This window comes from Anopheles arabiensis, chromosome 2 (assembly GCF_016920715.1).
Source record: "Anopheles arabiensis isolate DONGOLA chromosome 2, AaraD3, whole genome shotgun sequence".
Taxonomy (NCBI): Eukaryota; Metazoa; Arthropoda; class Insecta; order Diptera; family Culicidae; genus Anopheles; species Anopheles arabiensis.
The window spans coordinates 78825909-78849241 of record NC_053517.1 but is presented as its reverse complement, the minus strand read 5'-3'; the positions used below and the strand labels follow the sequence as shown (position 1 = coordinate 78849241).

The following is a 23333-nucleotide window of genomic DNA, read 5'->3' as shown; positions in this document are numbered from 1 at the left end:
TATAATTAATCATTTTATCATTCCCACCTCCTCCACCCGCAGCGTTGATCCAAGAGGAAGCAATGATTTATTTCAACAAGAAAAATGATACCACCGATAACGACTGCAAACAAATTGATGATTTTATAGCTTCGTCGACTGTATAGTTTCGCTTCTTCCACAGCGTCTGACGAAGACAAGGATAAACACAGCAAACAGAATGTGTACAATGAATGTGTTGAGCGTTCGTCTTGAAGGTGCTTTTTTGGTATATGCTCCATGGGATGATTTAAACCGCCACCAACGAGCACAATTAATGCGAGGATAAAAGTAAACAGCACCACCTAATTATTACAAATTACATGCGACTTCTGGTTGTTTTGTAAAGTGCAGCTCTCTCGACAAGCATCACGAGCTTAATCGTGCGCATAATCCATGTTTTTGGTCGTTCCATTTGCGCAAACGTGACTTCTACCGCGCGCGGGCCAGAGCTGGGACAGCCCAGTTAAAATATAACGGGATGAACAACAAGCTTACAAAACGTTGCAAAGCGCTTTCCCAAGCTTGTCTATTTTGCTTTTCTTTTTGTGTGTTTGTGGGGAGGCTAGCCAGCAAATTTAATATTTTGTTGTTGTTTTTCCTTTTAATAAAAAAATGAACCCAATAATAATAAAACGAAGCCCTTACTGTACTTTCTACTAGAGAAAAATCATTATAATAGAGCATTTTGTTAGACATATTTCGTATCTGCGAAACAAATCAATTATAATGTTGTCTTAGCAAAAACGCCTAAATCTAGGCAATATGCTAAGCAATTGCACGGTATTTCAGGTTAAAGAGACGATTTGATGTATTTTCATAAACATTATCGTAAAGAAGAGTAAAAAACTTTTTTTTATTTAAATTTATATGCAATTTCAAGACCATTTGAAAATTTCAAAAAAATAATTAAAAAACATTATATTGACTGTCATAGGGCAAAACATGCAACAGAAACTCCTAAAATTTTGGTGCTTCAGGAAAAACAGGCAACCACCAATCCGCCATTGAAACCTCACAATACCCTGCCCTCCTATTAACATTTAAAGTGATCACTTCAACATTAAATAAACGGTGTCACATTTTGCGGTGTTTCAAACCGAAGCCGTCCCTATAATACACATCCACCGAAGCACATTAATTGAAACCCCCCTCGACCCCCACGGCGTAATTACTGTCCGCTTTGGTTAATGGAACAGTTTTAACCGAATTTCAATTTTCACCTGATCAACATAAATACATCACACCAGCGCCCGCGACCATAGCAGAAATGGGGTACAAACAAACGAAGAAAAAAAAATCTGCCCCAACGATCATTTTACTAAAGTAACGGTTTCACGGTGCGGTGTGGCCCTTGCGAAAACCACTTCAAAGTAAAAAGTGCGCAAGTAATGAATAAAAAAAAGACAAACACACATAATGCATACATTTTTCACCGACTTTTTGCCCTTTTCCTTCGATCCTGGGACGATATTTCTCGATCGGAATAAATATTGCCGCAGTTAAATTATATAGACCTGTCCGCAGGTCCATTATTTCGGTCGCACCGCCACGATTCCGGCGAGGAGGTTGCCATTATTTTCACGTTTGCCCCTTTGCAAGCCGTTGAAAAGAAACCCCCAAAACTGCACGCTAAATATGTGCCCCAAAAGACAGTACTGGTCGGGTCAAACGACGAGCGTTGGCCAAGGAAAAGGGGGAATGGCGGTCACAATAAATCGCCTCCCAGCACCCATCCTCGGGGTAATGACCGGCTCTCCATCTGCCCTGCGAACACTCGGCTCCATTCATCAACCAGTTCTCACACATACCTTCCCCGCCCGTTCGGAAACTCACCCTATTTGTAGCGAGCAATTATTTACATACGAAATTGATTTTCACTGTCCGCGCCCGGGTGACATCGACGTTATTGAATAAAACAGTACGCCGCGGGGTGTCGTTCGAGCGTACCACGGGCGTCGCATCGCGCACCACACGCAAACTGTATCAAAGTGCAATAAAACCGGGTGCATTAAACTGCAATCCACACGGACGCACATGCATCGCGAAACTTAGCGGACCGAACGGGAGGGTCCCAGTGGTGGCCAGGTAGTGCCAGTGCCAGTACACATCAATGAAGAAGATGATGATTTATTACGCGACAATCTGTCTTTTCTTTCCCGGTGGTTCATTTTTGTTTTATTTTTCGCTTTTATTTATCGATTCCGTTCCGATCGTACCGTTTTTGCCTTAGCGGGTTCGGTGATAAAACGGCCCATAAACGTGATCAAACACGTTGGTGTTTGATTTTTGCGAGCTACCTTTTGCGCAGTAGATCGTGTAGGGTCACTGCCACCGACGCCACTCCGATGCTCGATTATGATTTATGTCGTGGACATGGATGCACCCATTCGTTGCTGCAGCTGCAACCGTTTGCAACGGTTGTTTTCGGTCGAACAGTAAACGAATAATAATAATAATTGAACGACGGTTTTATTGGGCAGCAATTTGGGTTAATATTATGGCGTGCGTACGCTCGAGGAACTCGGGGAAGTAAATTTATGCCTGCTGCATTCTGAATTCTGTATGGATGGAATTAAAACACAGACAGTTATTTAAAAGCATAGGCACTTTTTTAATGACTCAAGGTGAAGCTATGCTTTTGGTAGGTTATTATTGTCGAGATACGCTGTACATACGAGGATTAGGAGATAGGCAATTTTATAAAATTGACACATTTTTTGGTAAATTGTGCCGATCTGATACATCATTTATCATATCCACAATAAATTATTTTGGTAAAATTTCATAAATCTTCCCGAATGGTTATAAAATTGTATTCTTTAGTCATAATTATATAAAATAATTCATTTAGTGACTAAAACCTATTACTTCAAGCGAAATTACACAGAAGTGATAGAGGTTTTGGCTGGAAGCCGTGTAATTCAATGTTTAGCGTAGCGGGGACAATCTGTATTCTTCTAATTTGATACGCTGAAATTCTTTTTCACAAATTGTACTTTGAACGCGTTCAAAAACAAAGAATATTCTATTCATCTTGGACACAAACCGCATGGAAATAAAAACTTAAATATAAAATTAAGGAAATACATTACTTTACTGGCTATCATTAGATAAATACACTCCAAACAATAAAAAATAGCATGTTTTTCCTGAGTTAGATTACTTTGATATCAAATACATTTTAGTCAATGTTTAAACACATTTGCATTTATGACTCTTTTTCTCAAACCTGTTCTATTATTGGGGCCCTTCGCGATTCTAGTTAGCTTTTTGAATGGAGTTTGACAGTTGAAACAGAAAACTTTTGTTCAAACAAGCTTTCTGGAGGTTTGACGAATACACAAAACACTGTTAAAATCTTCATTCAGAAGCAGAAGCGATAAAAATCAGCCTTCTGAATTCATATACCTTGGGATAAGCCCACTTATATATTATACCCACTTATTATAGCTGCTCAAAATCTACTATACAATTCAAACAGCTGACAGGCTGAAATTTCAGCCAACGAACTTAAAACGGAAAGGGCCCCATTTTTGACAATTTTTGCCATTTTGTTTCATTATTAACTTTTTTCGCAAGCTATAAATGATTAAAATTATATTACTTCCCTCACAAAAGCATTTATGTATCACTTAATCCCCGATTTTGAACCCGTAACCGTACTGCAAGTGTTTCATAATTTAAATAAATCACCCGAGCAGCTCGTGATCGTATCGCCACCAGCCACGCTTTAATTCCCATTTTGCGCGGACAAATTAACGACGCTTTCTTTTGTCAATTTTCCAGCTCGTTTTTCACTTCCTTCCGCCAGTAAATTGCCAGTTGTTGCCGCTGGATGCCGCTCACTTTTCATTCACCCCGCAGGCAAATGAGCAGACGAGTGGCTAATGTTTCGCAAACAACGCGCACAAACCAAGCCCAGTCCAAGCAGTACCAAAAATTCAACAAGCACCCGCCGGTCGCGTATCGAATTACATCTTCTTGCGCTCGCGCAAGCAATTTTACACGCTTGATCCCCGCGCACTGTCATTGCGTAACCGTACGCAACCGGCAAGCGGTCGTGCCATCTCGATCATTATCATCCCGGCGTGATGGGCATGGCGAATAAGAGAGATAGAGAGAGAGAATGAAGGGGAAAAGAAATACAGGAAGAAAATACAGAAATGTACTGTTACGTGTGATCGCTAAAAGGTCCGCCCAGGAGCAGCAGCAGCAGCCAGGGAGCATCACCAGAACGAAGAGCAAATGATGAGAGAGGAAAACAAAAACGACAAAGACTCAAAGGTTGGGGAAAGAAAGGGAAGGTTCTCTTACGGGAACTGTTCTTGCTTCATTCAGCTCCACCAAGCTTCCGGGCCGCGGGTAGGAAACCGACACCCGATGCCTTTTGCTGCTGTGTTCAGGCTTCATTAGCAGCTAAATCAATTAGCTAATTTGGTTTCTGGCCGGGTCCAAGAATGAGAAGCTCGAGAGGAAGGCGAACGAGAAGCACAGCAAATGGTGAGTGAAGAAGCGAAGATACCCTCAAGCGGACCCTCCCCTCCTTCTGCACTGCCCTGCAGGAACGCTTCTTGTGGAGTTCCGCTAGCTGAGCAAATTCCGCGAGTCACACTACAATTGCAGGAGCGGACGAGGCCCCGGTGCGGGAAACCACACTGCCACAGTTATGTAAATTGATCACCTCGACCTTACCCCTTGGGTATCTTGTGCATCATTTTCTCCCTGCTTCTTTTTCCACCTTGCACTTTGCCCAGCGCCTCCCATGGGGCAAGGGATCTTCGCCTCAGCCTCGGGAAGGGTCTGCCCGGGACCGAATCTTTTAACTTTCACGTACACACGACCACGACGACTTCCGAAGCCGCGGGATGGCCCCGGAGGACAAAAAAAACCGCAACCAGCGGCGAAAAGGGTTTGGTCCACGGGCAACAAGATAAATTATCGCACATCGCACAAATTACATAACCCGCCGACCGGGGAACCGCGATCCGCTTAAACCGATCAGGTGCTGTGCTCCGAGGCAGAAACAGGACGGTCCGAGTCCGAGATGTTTCAGCAAACCTTCGGTAGGTTTTCGCTGTCGCTCTTTTGCTTCACATTTTCTTCCCCCTATATCAAACATCCTTATCTTTGTTGCGCTCGCTTCTCGCCCCCAGACGACACACGCCATTTGGCGAGGGAAGATTACGGTGTAGAATGTAATAAAAGCCCGATTGAAGGTGCTGTGCTTTGTTCAATCACTCAGTCAGTGTTTAACGCATGGAAATCATTTATATTTTCGGCTTCGCCGATTTTTCATTTTCTTTCAATTTTTGCAACCATCTAATTGAGGTTAACGACCACCGGGGCCGATGCAACGGCAGCATGAAAATGAAATTTGCCTTCTTTGGTTTCTCTTCCTGTGTGCGTTTTGATCGTTTTCCCTGTATGTGATCTGCTTTTATGAGCTTTTCTTTGTTTTTCTTTTCATGTTGTCTTGCTTCCATTTTCCTGTGTCTTTATTTATTACTTTTTTCTAGTTTTATTATACAATGTTTTATACATTTTTGTTCATTTATTTTCTCTGGTGTATCTTTTGTTGTTTGGTAATTTTTTCACAATTTCAGAAAATTACACTTTTTGCAGGCTTTTTATCCCTTTACATCATATTATATTATTTTTTTCATTTCTTTATTCTCGTATCCAACCACCTCTGAACGCACTACACACCATATAAAGCATGCAAATGTACTCAACGATAAAGTCCATTTCAGGTTAATTGGTTCTGGATTATTCTTTTAATGCGTCCTCTTGACATACATGCCCTTTCGGCGTTTCCAACCAGAAAAGCGTCAGACGGGAAAGCATTTTATCAACTTCCTTATCCTTTCCTCCTTTTCCGAGTGTTTCGCCGATAACTTCGCCTGAACTCGGTGGAAGCATATCAAATTTTGACCGTTTGCTTAATTTTGACAAATATCCGGTAAATGGTGCAGGAGCCAGACAGGTAATCTTGCAAACTGTTTTCAACCCCTGCATTCTTGCTACAAACTGCATCCTGCTGGATTCTCTTTTTTTTTTTGTTAATGAATTTTTGATTGCAGCATAACTAAACGATACTTTCATGTGATTTCACGTTCATTTTTGATTCAGTCCAAATTAAACAGTCCCTTTTAGTGGATTAGCCTCAGGCTTCGAGCAGAAGAAGCATAAACGATGCCAGATTAAACAACGATTTATGTAAAACTCGCCCAACAAACGATTAGCGCAGATTAAGTCAATCAAAAGCGTTTCATAATGGAGTAGAAATTTGCTTTTTGGTTTGGCATCTGCCTATAAATTAGTAACATCCAAGTTATCTTCCCCAAGACTAGTTAATAATTGCTTTTGGAGTTCAAGACCATTGGCATTATAGTATTTCCAGCTTACGATTGCTGGACAGAGTTTACGAAATGTTTTCCCACATTGATTTACACTTCAAACTAACCCAAATCGATTTGCTTTCTCTAACCGGGCTAGAAACTCGCAGACAAATAATCTAACTGCGCTCTACGCTTGCAATTAACACCTGCATTAACCTTCTCAGCACACTTTCACCTTGCTCGGTATTACTTTAGCCTGACCTTTAGGATTTATGTGCACGGCTGCATATGTAGTAAGCCGCAAGGAAAGCTGCTAGCGCCAGTGTTAATTGAAACTATCCATAAGCATTGCCTTTGCTCCCATCGTACACTCTCTCTACGGTATCGTTCAATGTAGGAATAAATAAAAGCAACAATACTTTGTCCGTGTGATGTTGTAGCAAATGAACTCGTACACACAAAGCAAATCACCACTGTGCTGGATACCCACAGCAGTATTTGGAAGCACTTTAGAGCAACCGCACGAGAATCACACAAACAGTAATGTGCGATAAAAGCTCCACCACACTCACCTTGCCGCAAGAGCATAAATAACAAGCGAGGAGTTGTTTTCCCAATCGGTTTAATGTTTTGGCTTGAAATGCTCTCCTCTTCCTCTCGCAGCCTCACCCTGCTGGGCAGGATTGATTGAAAAACCCGCCCCGACTTGAGTGTGTTTGCGAGAGTGTGTATCGCTTACCGCCAAATAGAGATCACTTTCAAGCGGATGAAATATCATGCGTCATGAGTAAACGAGCTGGCGATTTGGCCTGCGCACGCGTATGAATACGCAACCTGAGAGGTATGCGGGAAGGCAAGGGGGTCGGTTAACCAGAAATTGTCTCCCCTGAAAGGAAAGGAAAACTTCCAAATCACATTTTACGAGACGGCAGCACAGCGACATTCGTTTGCCGCAAAAGCTCATGTCGAAGTGCTCTTCCTTCCTTGCCATAGCCTTTTGCGCAATTGCGCTGGCTCGAGGAAATGAATTTTCAACCCCATCCCGGTAGAGGTCATTAATCTATGTGCAGTTTTGTTGTCTGTTTTGGTGTTCTTCAAGAGGCGAGCAACAGCAGCCGCAGCAGCAACCTAACAAGCCCATCCCATTAGCCCGTACCTCCGTTAGGTACGCATTTCCTCAGAGTGCCAGCGGGCAGCAACTGCGAAACCTAAACTGCTCATCATTGCACGATCGGGAACCCCGCTTTGACCCACGCCCGTGAAGAGAGTTCCGGCCGAATGGTGAAGATACCTTTTCGCATTCCACTCCAACCGCTTGGCCAAGCTCGGTCGATGGTTGGTCTGCCGGAGGTTGCATGCGCGATCAGTCGCCGCAAGCAAACGGTTCACTTTCTCTTCATCGCGGTCGCTTCGCGGTTTGATTTATGCATCCGAAAGGAAGTAACCTTGTTGTGGACCTTTGTCATTTATTTTGCAAATTTAACAAAAAAGGCAAAAGAATGTGAAGAACGGCCTCTGGCGGCAGTTTGGGAAAGGAGCTGCCCAAACGAGCTTAGCGATCAGTTAGTTCCTTCACCGTCCAGCTCATCTTAGACGGTACTGAAGTATGGTGCAAATTCTATCCATCTTCCAATGTTTGCAAATATTACTCAGTGCCGCCTTCAGTGCTCCTGCATTAGCATATTCGGTTAGGGTTGGAGGTGTCAATCAGCGCTCAAGTAAGCAGGGCACGTGCGTCAGCAGGATTTGCTCAAAGTTGTCCATTAATCTTACCGCCCCATAACCGCAGGGAATCAGTCCACTGCGCACGTGAGGCGCTTCTTTTTGTTGCAATTCTTTCACCGCTTCACCTCCCAGCACAAAGATTTTCCACTCTTCAGGAATGCTTTCTTCTACCAATGCTCCTTTACCAGCACAATCCGCGTTGAAGTTTAGTCACGAACTCGAAACGTCCGCACGGGATGCGATTTGCATTCGTGCCCGGTCGATGGCCGACCAGATCGAGCGAAGCGGGACGGTGGCACATGCCGCTGTACTCATTTGTCAGCTCCGCACGAGTCCCTAACCTTCCCACTGTGTGTTAAAGTGTGAAGATACAAAAAAAAGCTTCGTTCCCTTTTGAAAAGCGCCTGATGCCTTTCAAAGCATCTCGAAAGCCCCCGGTCGAAAGGTTGGCACATCCCAACGCAAATAAATACCGGAACCCCTAACCGGTATGTATGTATCCCTATTGGGGTTTGCTAAAGGAAAACACACACACACTCTTTTCATCCCTACCCTGCGGACTTAAAGAAAACAGTCTCTTCTAGTCGAAAGTCACGGCTCCCGGTACGCAAAGGAATATAGAGGTAGGCAGTTATTGCTATTTAAACACGCTGGAGTGCTGTTTGACCCTGCCTGCCGTCCCTGATCCACGCTTTGGGGAAAGCATCTTCAACTGCGTGACGCCCTCTCGTACACTTCAAACACGTGACATTTTAGGGTTGGAACGGTGGTAAATGGAGACGTTTACGATGCTGCAGAAAAAAAGCTGTTGGTCGGTGGATCTTTCTCTCTCTTTCTCTTTCTCACTCTTCCCCTAACATGGTCAAATGGTAGCGACCGGCGACAATGTAGTATGCTAATGAGCTAAAGGTCCAACGTTGGTTCCGAAACGATCACCGGCAGAGTGTGATATAGCGCCCCGGGATTAAGCGAACTGTAGATGGTGTTGTCGGGACTTAATTTATCTCATTCCAGACCCGTGCCCGGGTAAAGATCGATGGTGGTTTTTTTGCCGCACGCGGATTGTTAATTAACTTCGCAGCTGTTAAGTTGTTTATTTTTGGTTAATTTTGAGGCGGCTTTGCTCTGGAGAATGGAGATGATCCTCCCGCAGACACTTTCACTAATAGGATGATGGGGTGGAGGTTTCGAAACATTGGTGAGATCTTAGTTCTCTTAGTGTGATTTGAGGAATTTCGTGTTGGATTATTTAAATTCCGACAAAAATATTTCAGAGATTTCTTTTGAAGAATCTGAAAATCACGTAACTAGATCAAGATCGCGGAAATATTTGGGATTTAAGATACCACATTACATAAAAAAAAACAATATATTGACGCATTTCTCAACAAGTTAAAATTTTATTTAAAGGATTTAAAATCAAATGAAGAGATTTCTTTTGATGTTTCTGAAGATCACATGGGAGGACCAGGAGAATATTTTGTATCTTAAATCTGTGAAAGTATTAGGGATTCAAGATTCGATATAAAAATAGATCTCAAGTTTTTGCGACCGTGAACTCATATTTCTAAGATAATAAAATCATCTTTTAAAGGAATCTGTTCGTAGCGTTAGGTTTGAGTTTGAGTGCGGATCGATTGAAGATTCTTCTCGTAGGTTGATCGCGACTGAGGAAGTTCCCTATGATACGTATCTTATCATCATGAAAATGTAAGCTCAAATTTTCTAATAAGTTAAACAATTATTTCATTTTACTGATTTAGGACCTAAGCTCAGAGGCTTTCAAGCACGCTTTGGCAATATTATTTCAGACAAATCATGCTTAATCACTTCACAAACTTTGTAACTTTGTACAGCCACTCATTTCATACCATTCGATCACGCTTTTCGTCCTGTACAGATCCGCAAAACAAATACGAATCCACTCGCTTGTTCAAGATCTGAACTGAAGATCACCTTTGCGCTGCACTTTTCCTACATCTGCTGGCAAGCTACTTTGTCCCTGTACACTTACCTCAGCAAATGACCCGCTTTGCAGGGATGTAGAAACTAAAAAGCCCTTCCGCTTCAAACAAAGACAGCTCTATGAAGGGGCAATCTCGTCTTCCAGCAGTCAAGTCGTTTTCTGGCTCTAACTGAAGCCACGAACTCGACTGGAAAAGCACCAACGTAGCTACTTCGAAACATGGAGAACCGCTTCGGAGAACCCATTGCGCAGCGGCAGTTAAAATATATGGGTATGTTTAATACCTATCACACTCAACCGCGCTGGGGAGCCACCATGGAAGTGCATCCAGTGCATTCAGTGTGTGTGTGTGTGTGTGTGTATGAGCAGGCTAATAATAACAATAAATGATGTGTGCCCTTTTTTCCACGGACCCCACCCGAAGCGACGGCTCCGGGGCAGGGCGCGCATTGCCAGCTCCAGCTGCTCCATATACCCGGTGTCCGCGCGTGAAATGGGTCAACCCGCCAGTTGATCAGTTGATTGGTTTGCCGCGCCGTGATTGTGGGCCGCAAACCCGCCAACGCCCTTCGAATGCTTTGTCTTCCCTTCGGCGGCAGCGGCGGCGTCGGTGTGTGTGTGCCCTGGAAAGTGGCGTTCCGGACGCCTTCCGGGATCCCACTCGCGCATAGAATTCTCCTCCGGCAATTGTGCACCGGGGATGGGAGTGCAATTTTGCGGTTTTCTCTTCACTCCCACCCAGAAGATTACTGGAGCGCCCTGAAGTGTGCCGCCGGTCTGGAGCAAAAGGGAACTGATTTATAAGTATCGTATCGGTGGTACAAAAAAACCCTCCGCAGGGAATTGTGGGTTGGTGAAGACTCTTTCGTTTTTCACCTCCTCCCATCCCACCCTTTGTCTCGAGTGTAATCAATCGAGAACGTCGATGTTTTAAGCCCTTCCCCAATGAGATGTTGAGCAGCAGGGCACATTAGGGAGTGGGACGGCGCGAACAATAATGATCGCGTTTCGCACGCGATCGCAATCGACGCCTCGAATGGGATCACTGGTGCAGTTTAGCTTCATTTTTTTCCCCTGGGTGGGAGAGATCCGCCTGTATGCATGTCATGAGGGCACGAGTCTACCTTTGCTTTTGTCTACACTCCCAAGCACCACCAAAGGAACCTACGCAAGCTCATTATACAAGCCACAATAATCTGCATATTTAGAACTGATTTCTGGAACGCGATTCTTTCGCCTCCATTGACTGCATTCCCTCCATCGGCTCAGCACTCCTTTTGTCGACACGCGCCACACCACACCCGAGATACGATCTTTTCGCTACTCGCTAGCGCCTGCCGATGTGATTGGAAGCGGAACGAAAACAATCGAATAAATGACGGGACTTCGAAGGGGAACCGATTCCCATTCCGTCCCATCCGCTCAATTATATAATTATTCGTGGGTAATTCTCTCGCCATGTCTGTTGGGAAAAAACGAAATGAAGAAGCTCGATTTCTTGAACCGGAAGAGACCGGTAGCATCTCGCACATGGAGCCCTGGAGAGATGGTGCGACTCACAGAGTAACGTATTGCAGAAGCTAAAACCAGTCCATTAGCATATGAAAGTAGGTTAAGCTTCTATCGGTAGCGTTCTCGTACGGATGGAGACAAATTTTAGGGTTTATTAGGCGTTGAAAACGTTTAATAACTGTCCCATGGGATCATTGCAAATTATGAGCCTGTGGGGTGTTAACCTCAACCTACTTTTAACGCTCTAAAACTTATACAACGAATGGCAGGCATATAATGAGTGTGTTTGGTATTAAAATATTAGGTGGAATTGGGGCACTAATTTGTATCACATAATATATTTAAAGTCTAATCTTGAATTTATTGTTCAGCTAGGACTTCCCGTGACTGGACTACGATCATGCCTGTAATAGCTTGAATCATTGAATAGCTTGAAATTCTATATTCAAATCAGTGGAATATGCACCGATAGACTGTATCTGAACCAGACAAGATCTCCCTTTGCGATCTTTCCTCCAACTCCAACGCGATCTCCTCATTGATCGTTTTGTATTAGGTCGGATATGTTTCACCGTACGCTTTCGAGACTTGTGCAATCTTGCTTTATCATCACTCCGATCGGCATTCCCAGTATCGATTTCACAATGTAGTTTTCCTTTGGTTACGATCCACCTGATATCTGACCCTTTGCTGATACATTCTTGCAAACCAAGCCGCTTTTTCCTCCAATATGTTTCGCCGACACCTGACAATCGACATCAATGAATACACACCTCAGTTATGCAGATCTGCACCGTAATCTGTTTTAATATTCGCTCAATCTCTGGAACGTCGTAGGCGCGGAGCAGCACTGACTGGCAGAAGAATGTTGCAGGCCTGAATGGTCGAATGGCGTCGTTTGAATGATCACTCGAAACATAATGTTCTCTCTGCTTTTCCTTCCCCCAGAATCCATCCCATCGCTGATCGATACAGACACGCTCGGCACTGACGGTACGTCCAGCCGGCAGAGCAAAGCGGTATCGAGCCACTGCCCACGGTCCTGTCCGGTGCAGAGCTCCCCGCAGGAGCCCGTCTGCGGTAGCGATGGGCTGATCTACGCCAACCAGTGCGAGATGAAGAAGAAGACATGTACGAAGGCAGCGCCGAACGCGGTCACCGAGGATAAGGCGGGCTGCGAGCGATCGAAGGGATCGCCTTGCAACCATCGCTGTCCGACCGAGAAGGATCTGGTGTGCGGAACGGACGGACGTACCTATCTGAACCGGTGCATGCTGCGCGTGCAGGCTTGCCGCGTCGGCACGGCAGCCGTCTCGCTGGCTCACGTTGGTCCGTGTGCGAACGGAAGCGTCATACGCGAGTCGTGCCCTGTTGATTGTAATAGGTGAGTGGGAAGGGAGTCGTTTGATGAAGTGTGTTGCTATTAAATAATTGCCAAAATCTCTACCCTTTGCTCCAAACAGTGCTCCCCAGGACGGACCCGTGTGTGCATCGGACGGTAACGTGTACAACTCGACCTGCCAGATGAAGCTGATCACCTGCGGACAGGGTGTGGTATGTGGCAAACATAAAACAGTCTTACCCTCAATGTGCTCAACTCTTTGCTTCAATCTCGCCAATTCCTTTAGGTTCGAACGAGTCGCAAACACTGCCAAAGCACCAGGAACTGCCGTGAGTCGTGCTGGCGTGTAGCACGCCCAACCTGCGGTTCGGATGGCCGTCTGTACGCTAGCGCGTGTAAGATGCGTGCCTCCAACTGTGGCAAGCACGTGTTCGAGGTCCCCATTTCCTACTGCATGTCGCAGGAGCGTGCCGGTGGTAGTTCGCACAGTGCCAGCAACAAGATTGAAGATTGCCCAACCGAATGCCCGAAGGATGCCCAGCAGATGATTTGCGGTAGCGATGGTAACATCTACACCTCGATGTGTGAACTGAAGATGCTGAACTGCGGGTAAGTGGTGGATGATAACACCAAGATATATCACGTTCAAGTTTAATGATGTCTTTAATTGTAGACAAAAGAAGAAAATCCAGGCTCTGACGCTGGACCGCTGCAAGCAGAAGATGAACCGTTGCAAGTCCCTGCCAGCCTGCAAGCAGCACTCCAAGAATGGTGCCACGTTCTTTGGTGATCAGAAGGATATGCTGTGCGGTACCGACTCCAAGACATACAACAATGAGTGTGAACTGGCCCGAGCAACGTGTCTGTAAGTTGACGCGTTTCAGTTTCTTCTCTTCTACCTTACTAATAACCGTTTTCCTTTCTCACCCTCAGACGTGGCGTACAGTTAGCACATATTGGACCCTGCACACAGCTGAAATCGAAGGTGGACGTGACGGACTGCAGCAGCTGTACGTACGACGAGGAACAGACCGGCCCTATCTGTGGTTCGGACGGTAACACTTACAAATCGCGCTGCGAAATGAAACAAAAGACGTGCGGCCTGCGGGTAGTCCCCGTTTCGCTGAAGAACTGTGCCACCACCGCACTGTGCGAGGCGAACTGTGAGCAACAACCGACGAACTACGTGTGCGGCTCGGACAACAAGCTCTACCCTAACGAGTGCCACATGCGACGGGAAAACTGCGGCCGCCACATGTTCCTGGTGCCGATGAAGCGCTGCCTGGCCGCGTTCTCGTTCAAGGGCTGCTCCAAGATCTGCCCGCAGGAGTTCGAACCGGTGTGCGGTACCGACGGCAAGACGTACTCGAACGAGTGTTTCCTCAGCATCGAAAACTGCCGATCGCGATCGATGGTGCAGAAAAAGCACGTTGGCCCGTGCGGACGACCCGAGGAGCCCTCGCACAACTATTTGTATTAAACAACAGCTCTCTGTTTCCTACTCACCTCCTTTCCATATCTCTCCTTCCACTATCCTACTATCACTGCCAGCAAGCGTCAAAACTTTGTCTTACCTTTGGATCTTCTCTCGACCGTGCCGCTTCTTCCACTACACAGTGTTAGTTTGTAAGGATATGCCCTACGTTAGAATTAGAGTAACTAAACAACTCCTACCCCTACGTCCAACAACTTCCCTGTCCCTGGATTCATCCAATGTAGTATGTAATTTGTAGTTAAGTTAACTTAAATCGGAACGAACAAACAAAAACGGAATGGCTCACGTGACAGACACTTTCCCTTTAGGAGCGATCATCGTGCAGGGAACGTTAACGTTGTTTATACTTACTATCACCTCTCTCTCTCTCCCTCTCTCTCATCGCAAGACGTATACATCTAACGAGACTAAACCGCAACAAGCCTTCTAGCAAGATTAGTGCTGCCACACTTTTTCGACGACTTTTTACATCCAAATCCCACCTGAAACCCCGCGTCTGAGAGTGGCGACACCATTGAGAGATTATGGTCAGGGGTTAGAGATACAGTAGTAGTACACACATCGAAAGCAACATGCACGTCCCCCCAACAGTGTCATTATCAACAGGTATCGCTCCCTGGCTTCCTGTCTATAGGGTTGACGTGATTTTAAAGAAGGAATAATTTAAACCGCAAGCAACAAAGTATTCGTTTGTATAACTTATTTAAACCAGAATCGTGCATGGGAAATGAAAAACATGAATATAAAAGGATAGGCAACTTCGTAGACTTTGTAGTGGCGCTTAGCGAGCGTCGATTTACTATTCCATCTGGTAGCTGGTAGCTACATATCATGCAAAACGTGAAGCTAGAAGCTAAACATCGAACATCAAGTCAGCATGCGGTTCAGCGCTGCACGGAAGCGACAATTCAACAAATGTGTTTTGTTTATTTTTGCCAATAAAGAGAAACGAGAATCGGTAACTAAAGAAACTGGGTGGTGTGTTTTATTATTTGGAGCTAAAATATGACGCTAAATGATGATTTTTTTATCGGTTTGGAAACACTGTTATTGAATTATAGTCATTTTTGTGCTCTTTAATACTGTGCAAGTAATCTCCTTATTTTGCTCCGAATGATCATATAGCTCTCTTCTATGCATACTTTTCGAAATAACATTTTCTGTGGATCAACATAAAGAATTTGGTTACTTACTTATCCCACTGACTTACTGTTCCATAACTCTCACGGACTCCAGCCTTCGTCTGCCAGTCCATTATCCTGGTCTTCATGTCATACGTCTCCACATCATTTTGCTACATCATCGTCTTTCTACACATACTTGGACAAAACCCCTTCTTAGCATCTTTCTCTCGAACGAGACTAAGAGGGTTTCGTCAGATTTGAACAGTGTTCATATCTCAGAGGCGTATGTGAGTACTGGTACTATAAAAGTATGAAATATAGTAGCAGCTTTGTCCGTCTCAGGTTGTAGAAGGCCCGGTTGGCAGCTGTCCACTCGATCCCTTGGTTAGCTTCAGCTATTCAGCTTCAGCATAGAAAATCCGCAAATCGAAATTGGTTAATGATAATTAACCTACTTACTTACTTATCCGGCGCTACAACCGCTTTGCGGTCTTGGCCTGCCTCAGGAGTGTCCGAAACCGCTCACGGTCTCGCGCCTTCGTCTGCCAGTCCGTTATCCCGGCCTTAATGGCGGACGCCTCCACGCCATCTTGCCACCTCAATTTGGGCCTACCACGCCTCCTCTGTCCTTGTGGACGGCCTAAAAACACTTTACGGGCTGGGTCGTCCGTTTCCATGCGTACAACATGGCCAGCCCACCGGAGCCTGGCGAGCTTAATACGCTGTACGACAGTGAGGTCGCCGTACATCTCGTATAGCTCGTCATTATAGCGGCTCCTCCATTGTCCTTCCACACATACGGGGCCAAGTATCCTTCTGAGCATCTTCCTCTCGAACGCGGCTAAGAGGGCTTCGTCAGATTTGGACAGTGTCCATGTCTCAGAGGCGTATGTGAGTACTGGTACTATATAGGTACTATATAGTCCCAACTTCGTCCGTCGCGACAGGTTCTTTGAGGTGAACTGCTTTTTCAGGCTGTAGAATGACCGGTTGGCAGCCAGCATCCTTGCGCGCAACTCAACTTCCATACTGTTGTCGTTGCTGACCCTTGACCCAAGATAGGTGAATTCTGGGACGACTTCAAAAGTGCGTTCACCTATCTGTACATCACGCCTACGTAGATTCGGATTATTTATTGGTAGGTCCGCTGATGTTGCCACCATCAGTTTGGTCTTTGCCTCGTTTATCTGCAATCCGAGGTTCTCTGCCGCCTGCTCAATCCCTTGGTAGGCTTCTGCTACATAGGAGAGCCGCAGACCAATGATGTCTATATCATCAGCGTATGCCAGGATCTGGGTTGACTTATAGAAGATGGTTCCCGTAGTCTCCACCCTCGAGTCGCGGATGGCCCTCTCTAGCGCCAAGTTGAATAGGAGACAGGCAAGCCCGTCCCCCTGGCGCAGACCCTTGGTGGTAGCAAAAGGTCCTGAGAGTTTTCCATCCACCCTCACCTGGCATGTGACGTTGGTCATAGTCATTCTAGCTAGCCTTATCAGTTTGGCCGGGATTCCAAATGAGCTCATAGCGTCGCACAGTTTTACCCTGGCTATGCTATCGTATGCGGCTTTGAAATCTATGAAGAGATGGTATGTGTCGTTTCTGTATTCAGCCATCTTCTCCAAGATCTGCCGCATGGTGAAGATCTGATCAGTGGTTGATTTTCCGATAATGATAATTAACCATGGTCGCAAAATTCTTGGTATCAAAATTCTTGGTCGCAAAATGCTTGGCCTTAAAATATTTTGTTTGCAAAATGCTTGGTCACAGGATTCCTGGTCACAAAGTTCTTGGTCGCAAAATTCTTGGTCGAAAAAATCTTGGTCGCTAAAATCTTGGTGACAAAATTCCCGGTCGCAAAATTCTTGATCGCAATAATATTGTTTGCAAAATTGTTGTTCGCAAAATTCTTGTTCGGAAAATCCCAAGTGCCATAAATCCACTAAACAACCACTAAACGGGTTTTAAACGGCTCAAGCTCCCTACCTAAATGGAATATAGTAAAACTTTGTTTAGCAGACAGTGAATGACTGATGCATCCTAAAAATAACAACAACAAAAAAACTGGTGGCGCCATCTGTTGGTGGGATAGCCAACCAGTGGAGCGCTTTCCTTGCTTGGAGAGCTTTCTCATTCCCTAAGTTATGCATCGCTGGAACTAGAATGGCGATACGATTGTTTAAATACTAAACTCCAATAAGAACCACCAGCAATGAAGCAAGTGAGATTTGTGTAATGGTCGTTGGTGTTGATACCCACTTATCTGACCACACGACCATTCACATAAATTTTTGCTCAGAAAGTTAGAAGGCTACATAGGTCATGATTAGATGAAACTTGTCGAAACATATTGCAAAAAAGGACAGCAATATAATGATGAGTTTTAATATGCCATCTATTTAGCAAACCAATGAAGCTATGGAGCTTTCGTTTTTTCTATGGATATTTGATTTGGGCTCATGGAACGTACGCACTCTTAGCAAAGCCGGAGCCTTGAAACAACTTGATGACGCCCTAGCCACACTGAGCATGGACCTCGTAGCTCTACAAGAGATTCGGTGGCTAGGGAACGGTGTGCACAACAGGCGTGGTAAGCTATGCTACGACATTTACTACAGCTGCCACGACCGCCACCACGTGCTCGGAACGGGTTTCGCCGTAGGTCCCCGGCTGAAATCCGTAATCATAGATTTCAAGGCTATAAACGATAGGCTATGCACCCTGCGCATGCGAGGCAAATTTTTAATATAAGCCTCATAAACGTTCACGCCCCTACCGAAGATAAAGAGGAAGAGGAGAAGGACCTTTTTACGGCCGCCTCGCTAGAACTATAGATGCGTGCCCCAGGCATGACCTCAAAATCATCCTGGGGGACTTCAACGCAAAAGTCGGTAGGGAGCCAATGTACCGCCAATACACTGGCTGTCACAGTCTGCATGAGCACAGTAACGATAATGGTAGTAGATTGGTCCAGTTCGCCGCAGCGAACAATCTGGTTGTAGGAAGTACCAAATTTACGCGGAGGGACATCCACAAAATGACGTGGGCGCACCCGGATGGCGAATCCTTCAACCAGATCGACCACGTGTTAATAAGCCGCCGACGACAGTCGAGCCTGTTAAACGTCAGAACTTAGAGGTGGAACGCTCTAAAAACAAAAATAATAAACTGTGCAAGAAATATACTCCCACCAAGTCGTGGCAACACCAAATCTGGCTGGTTCGACGATGAATGCAGACTAGTGACCGAACGTAAGAATACTGCATACCGAGCAATGCAGCAACGGCATAGAACGCGGGCATGCGCAGAGGAATATTCACGGCTCAGACGCGAAGAGAAACGAGTTCACCGCTCCAAGAAGCATGCTTTGGAAGAGCAAAACATGCGGGAACTCGAGCAAACCAGAGAGGCGTACGGACCGACACGAAAGTTTTACCAAGCGATAGCAGGTCACCGAAACAACGTTGTACCTAAGGTAACCTGCTGTCGCAACAAGGATGGAGATCTGGTCAGTAACCAGCCAGAGGTCCTCTCGCGGTGGGCTCAGTACTTTGATGAATTACTCAATGACCAGTTTAGCGAACAGCTAGAAGCGCCACTAGCAGATAATGTCATGCTACTGCCACCTAGCATAGAAGAAACACGAAAGGCTATCCGTCGGCTGAAAAATAACAAGGCACCCGGAACCGACGGAATTGCGGCCGAACTGGTCAAGAATGGAGGTGCACGACTAGAAAACGAGATTCATCAAATTGTTACTGAGGTGTGGGATAGCGAATCGATGCCTTGTGATTGGAATCTCGGCATCATCTACCCCATATACAAGAAGGGAGACAGGTTGGACTGCAACAACTACAGTGGTATTGCGATTTTGAATACCGCCTATAAAATATTCTCCCTGATCCTTCAGGATCGCCTTGTCCCGCACGTCGAAGAGATAGTAGGAAACTATCAAAGAGGATTCCGAAACGGAAAATCAACCACTGATCAGATCTTCACCATGCGGCAGATCTTGGAGAAGATGGCTGAATACAGAAACGACACATACCATCTCTTCATAGATTTCAAAGCCGCATACGATAGCATAGCCAGGGTAAAACTGTACGACGCTATGAGCTCATTTGGAATCCCGGCCAAACTGATAAGGCTAGTTAGAATGACTATGACCAACGTCACATGCCAGGTGAGGGTGGATGGAAAACTCTCAGGACCTTTTGCTACCACCAAGGGTCTGCGCCAGGGGGACGGGCTTGCCTGTCTCCTATTCAACTTGGCGCTAGAGAGGGCCATCCGCGACTCGAGGGTGGAGACTACGGGAACCATCTTCTATAAGTCAACCCAGATCCTGGCATACGCTGATGATATAGACATCATTGGTCTGCGGCTCTCCTATGTAGCAGAAGCCTACCAAGGGATTGAGCAGGCGGCAGAGAACCTCGGATTGCAGATAAACGAGGCAAAGACCAAACTGATGGTGGCAACATCAGCGGACCTACCAATAAATAATCCAAAACTACGTAGGCGTGATGTACAGATAGGTGAACGCACTTTTGAAGTCGTCCCAGAATTCACCTATCTTGGGTCAAGGGTCAGCAACGACAACAGTATGGAAGTTGAGTTGCGCGCAAGGATGCTGGCTGCCAACCGGTCATTCTACAGCCTGAAAAAGCAGTTCACCTCAAAGAACCTGTCGCGACGGACGAAGCTGGGACTATATAGTACCTATATAGTACCAGTACTCACATACGCCTCTGAGACATGGACACTGTCCAAATCTGACGAAGCCCTCTTAGCCGCGTTCGAGAGGAAGATGCTCAGAAGGATACTTGGCCCCGTATGTGTGGAAGGACAATGGAGGAGCCGCTATAATGACGATCTATACGAGATGTACGGCGACCTCACTGTCGTACAGCGTATAAAGCTCGCCAGGCTCCGGTGGGCTGGCCATGTTATACGCATGGAAACGGACGACCCAGCCCGTAAAGTGTTTTTAGGCCGTCCACAAGGACAGAGGAGGCGTGGTAGGCTCAAATTGAGGTGGCAAGATGGCGTGGAGGCGTCCGCCATTAAGGCCGGGATAACGGACTGGCAGACGAAGGCGCGAGACCGTGAGCGGTTTCGGACACTCCTGAGGCAGGCCAAGACCGCAAAGCGGTTGTAGCGCCGGATAAGTAAGTAAGTAAGTAAGTATTTGATTTTCAGTCGTTTAAGCTTAATCTGTGGCGCTTGAGAGCTACAGCTATTACACAAGATAATCCAGAGTAGGCCACCCAAGCGCCACAGATTAAGCTTTTAGGGGCGCCACAAAAGTGGTCCCTAATTTTTTATGTCGCGAACGCGTTGGGTTTCGTGAGTAGGTAATAAGGAACTTTATTTTACACTATATTATGAACGGTTGCGCACGTTCGTTCGAGAGGGTTTCACGTTGAGGAATTTTCGAGCGCGGAGCGAAGGAAGAGGTCTGTTCGCTTTCGAGGTTGGGTCGCAAGAGAGAGAATGTGCTCGCTGACAGCAGGAAGTGTAGCGCTGGACACGCGGCGCACGTCACTTTGACACATCCCAAGCGCCACAGATTCAGCTTAAACGACTGAAAAATTGAATATCCATAGAAAAAAATGAAAGCTCCACAGCTTCATTGGTTTGATCAATAGATGGCGTATTACATCATCATTATATTGTTATCCTTTTCTTGCAGTGTGTTTCGACAAGTTTCATCTTATCATGACCTATATAGCTTTCTAGCTTTCTGAGCAAAATCTATATGAATGGTCGTGTGGTCAGATACGTGGGTATCAACACCAACGACCATTACTCAAATCTCACTTGCTTCAGTGCTGGTGGTTTCTGATGGAGTTTAGTATTTAAACAATCGTATCGCCGTTCTAGTTCTAGCGATGCATAACTTCAATGCGAAACCATACAACAGTACAGAGGATATGAGAAAGCTCTCCTCCAAGCGAGGAAGCTCAACTGGTTGGCTATCCCACAAACAGATGGTGCCACCAGCTTTTTCGCTATTTTTAGATTGCATGAGTCGTTTGCCGTCTGCTAAACGAAGTCTTTCTATATTCCGTTTAGGTAGAGAACTTGAGTCGTTTAGAAGCCGTTTAGTGGACGTTTAGTGGATTTGTGGCACTTGGGATTCGTGTGCCTGGTGAGTGCGCTCCACGGAGATCTGTGTCTTTGTCCCTGGATGTCACGATCGCTCACGATTCTCACGCCAGATGGCGGTCTGGTCGCTACAAGCTTAAACGACTGGAAAATTTAATATCCATAGAAAAAAAAATGAAAGCTCCACAGCTTCATTGGTTTGATCAATAGATGGCGGTATTACAACTCATCATTATATTGCTATCCTTTTCTTGCAATGTGTTTCTGGACAAGTTTCATCTTATCATGACCTATATAGCCTTCTAACTTTCCGAGCAAAAATCTATATGAATGGTCATGTGGTCAGATACGTGGGTATCAACACCAACGACCATTTATCAAATCTCACTTGCTTCAGTGCTGGTGATTTCCGTTGGAGTTTAGTATTTAAACAATCGTATCGCCGTTCTAGTTCTAGCGATGCATAACTTCAATGCGAAACCATACAACAGTACAAAGGAAAAGAGAAAGCTCTCCTCCAAGCGATGCAGCTCAACTGGTTGGGGTATCCCACCAACAGAGAGTGCCAACAGCTTTTTCGATATTTTTAGAATGCATGAGTGTTGTGGGCAGCCGTGCCGACCCCTGGACTTGCCGTGGCAGTTGCGCTGCCACCGGTCAACGTCCAGGAGGACGACAGTGTACACGCACACTGTCGCACACACTAAGCAGCGCAAGGCTTAGTGTGTGCCGAGCGCCATACAGGCAGAGTGTGTACGAAGGCCGATCGAGCAGGAGCTCTCGGCAGGGGCGCTCGGTGCGGCTGGTGCGCGGCCACCGCACTTGCGGTTTTAAAGTGTTAATTATTTGTTCATTGTGTCTTTTATTTATTATTGTTCGTTTATAAGTGTTTTAATAAAAGCAAAAGTGTCAAACACAACAATGAGTCGTTTGCCGTCTGCTAAACGAAGTCTTTCTATATTCCGTTTAGGTAGAGAACTTGAGTCGTTTAGAAGCCGTTTAGTGGTCGTTTAGTGGATTTGTGGCACTTGGGCACTTTCATTATTTACTATGCCCGATTCTCCATAGAAATGACAATGCTCAATCGAGGGTTTGCGTCGCTTTAATTAGTATTTACAGCTCTATGAAAAAACATTATTTACGACAACCGCTTTTACGATGCCGAATTGGGTAGCCAACCCTGTAACTATTTTTAGTATGTCCTACCCCCCGACTGCTTTAAAAAGGGAAGTTCCATACCCAACGAGCAAAGAGTAAAATAAAGTCAATTAATAGTCAAATAAGGAATTGAATCAAGTTTCCCCAGAATCCATCAAAACAATCGATCTCAAACATCAAGGAAATACTTAAGAGTGCATTCATTTTTTTCCTAGGACAATCCTTTTGTTTCCTTACTGATTAATCATATTTTTATTGTTTATTTTAATATTTATCCAGCCATTAAGTACATATTTATACAACTTTGAACCATTTTTTTATATATTTTATAATTCAATCTAATTGGTATCATAGCAAATTATTATCTTCAGAACAGTACCATACTACGAGACACCCTGTGCGCTGTCATAAACGAAAGAGACAGTCGGTGCGAATATACAGCTACCTCTTTTACTCGCGTGATCAACTGCCAACGGAAAGAGACCCACAGAGAGATGCGTCCACCGTGCCGCTGTCCCTCTCACCTCGGTCAGTCATTTGTAAA

General features: G+C 45.4%; 1 protein-coding gene across 2 annotated transcripts in view; it reads left to right on the top strand.

The window, feature by feature from the left end:
• LOC120896164 (agrin) overlaps window positions 1–14894 on the top strand; it is a 48411-nt gene extending 33517 nt beyond the window's left edge. For both annotated transcript variants that reach the window (XM_040300098.1, XM_040300099.1), the window contains exons 3-7: window positions 12511–12946; window positions 13026–13116; window positions 13191–13513; window positions 13578–13769; window positions 13838–14894. In XM_040300098.1, the coding sequence (XP_040156032.1) occupies window positions 12511–12946; window positions 13026–13116; window positions 13191–13513; window positions 13578–13769; window positions 13838–14384 (1589 nt within the window). In that variant the 3' untranslated portion in view covers window positions 14385–14894. The remainder of the gene's footprint in view (window positions 1–12510; window positions 12947–13025; window positions 13117–13190; window positions 13514–13577; window positions 13770–13837) is intronic.
• Window positions 14895–23333: the final 8439 nt, after the last annotated feature.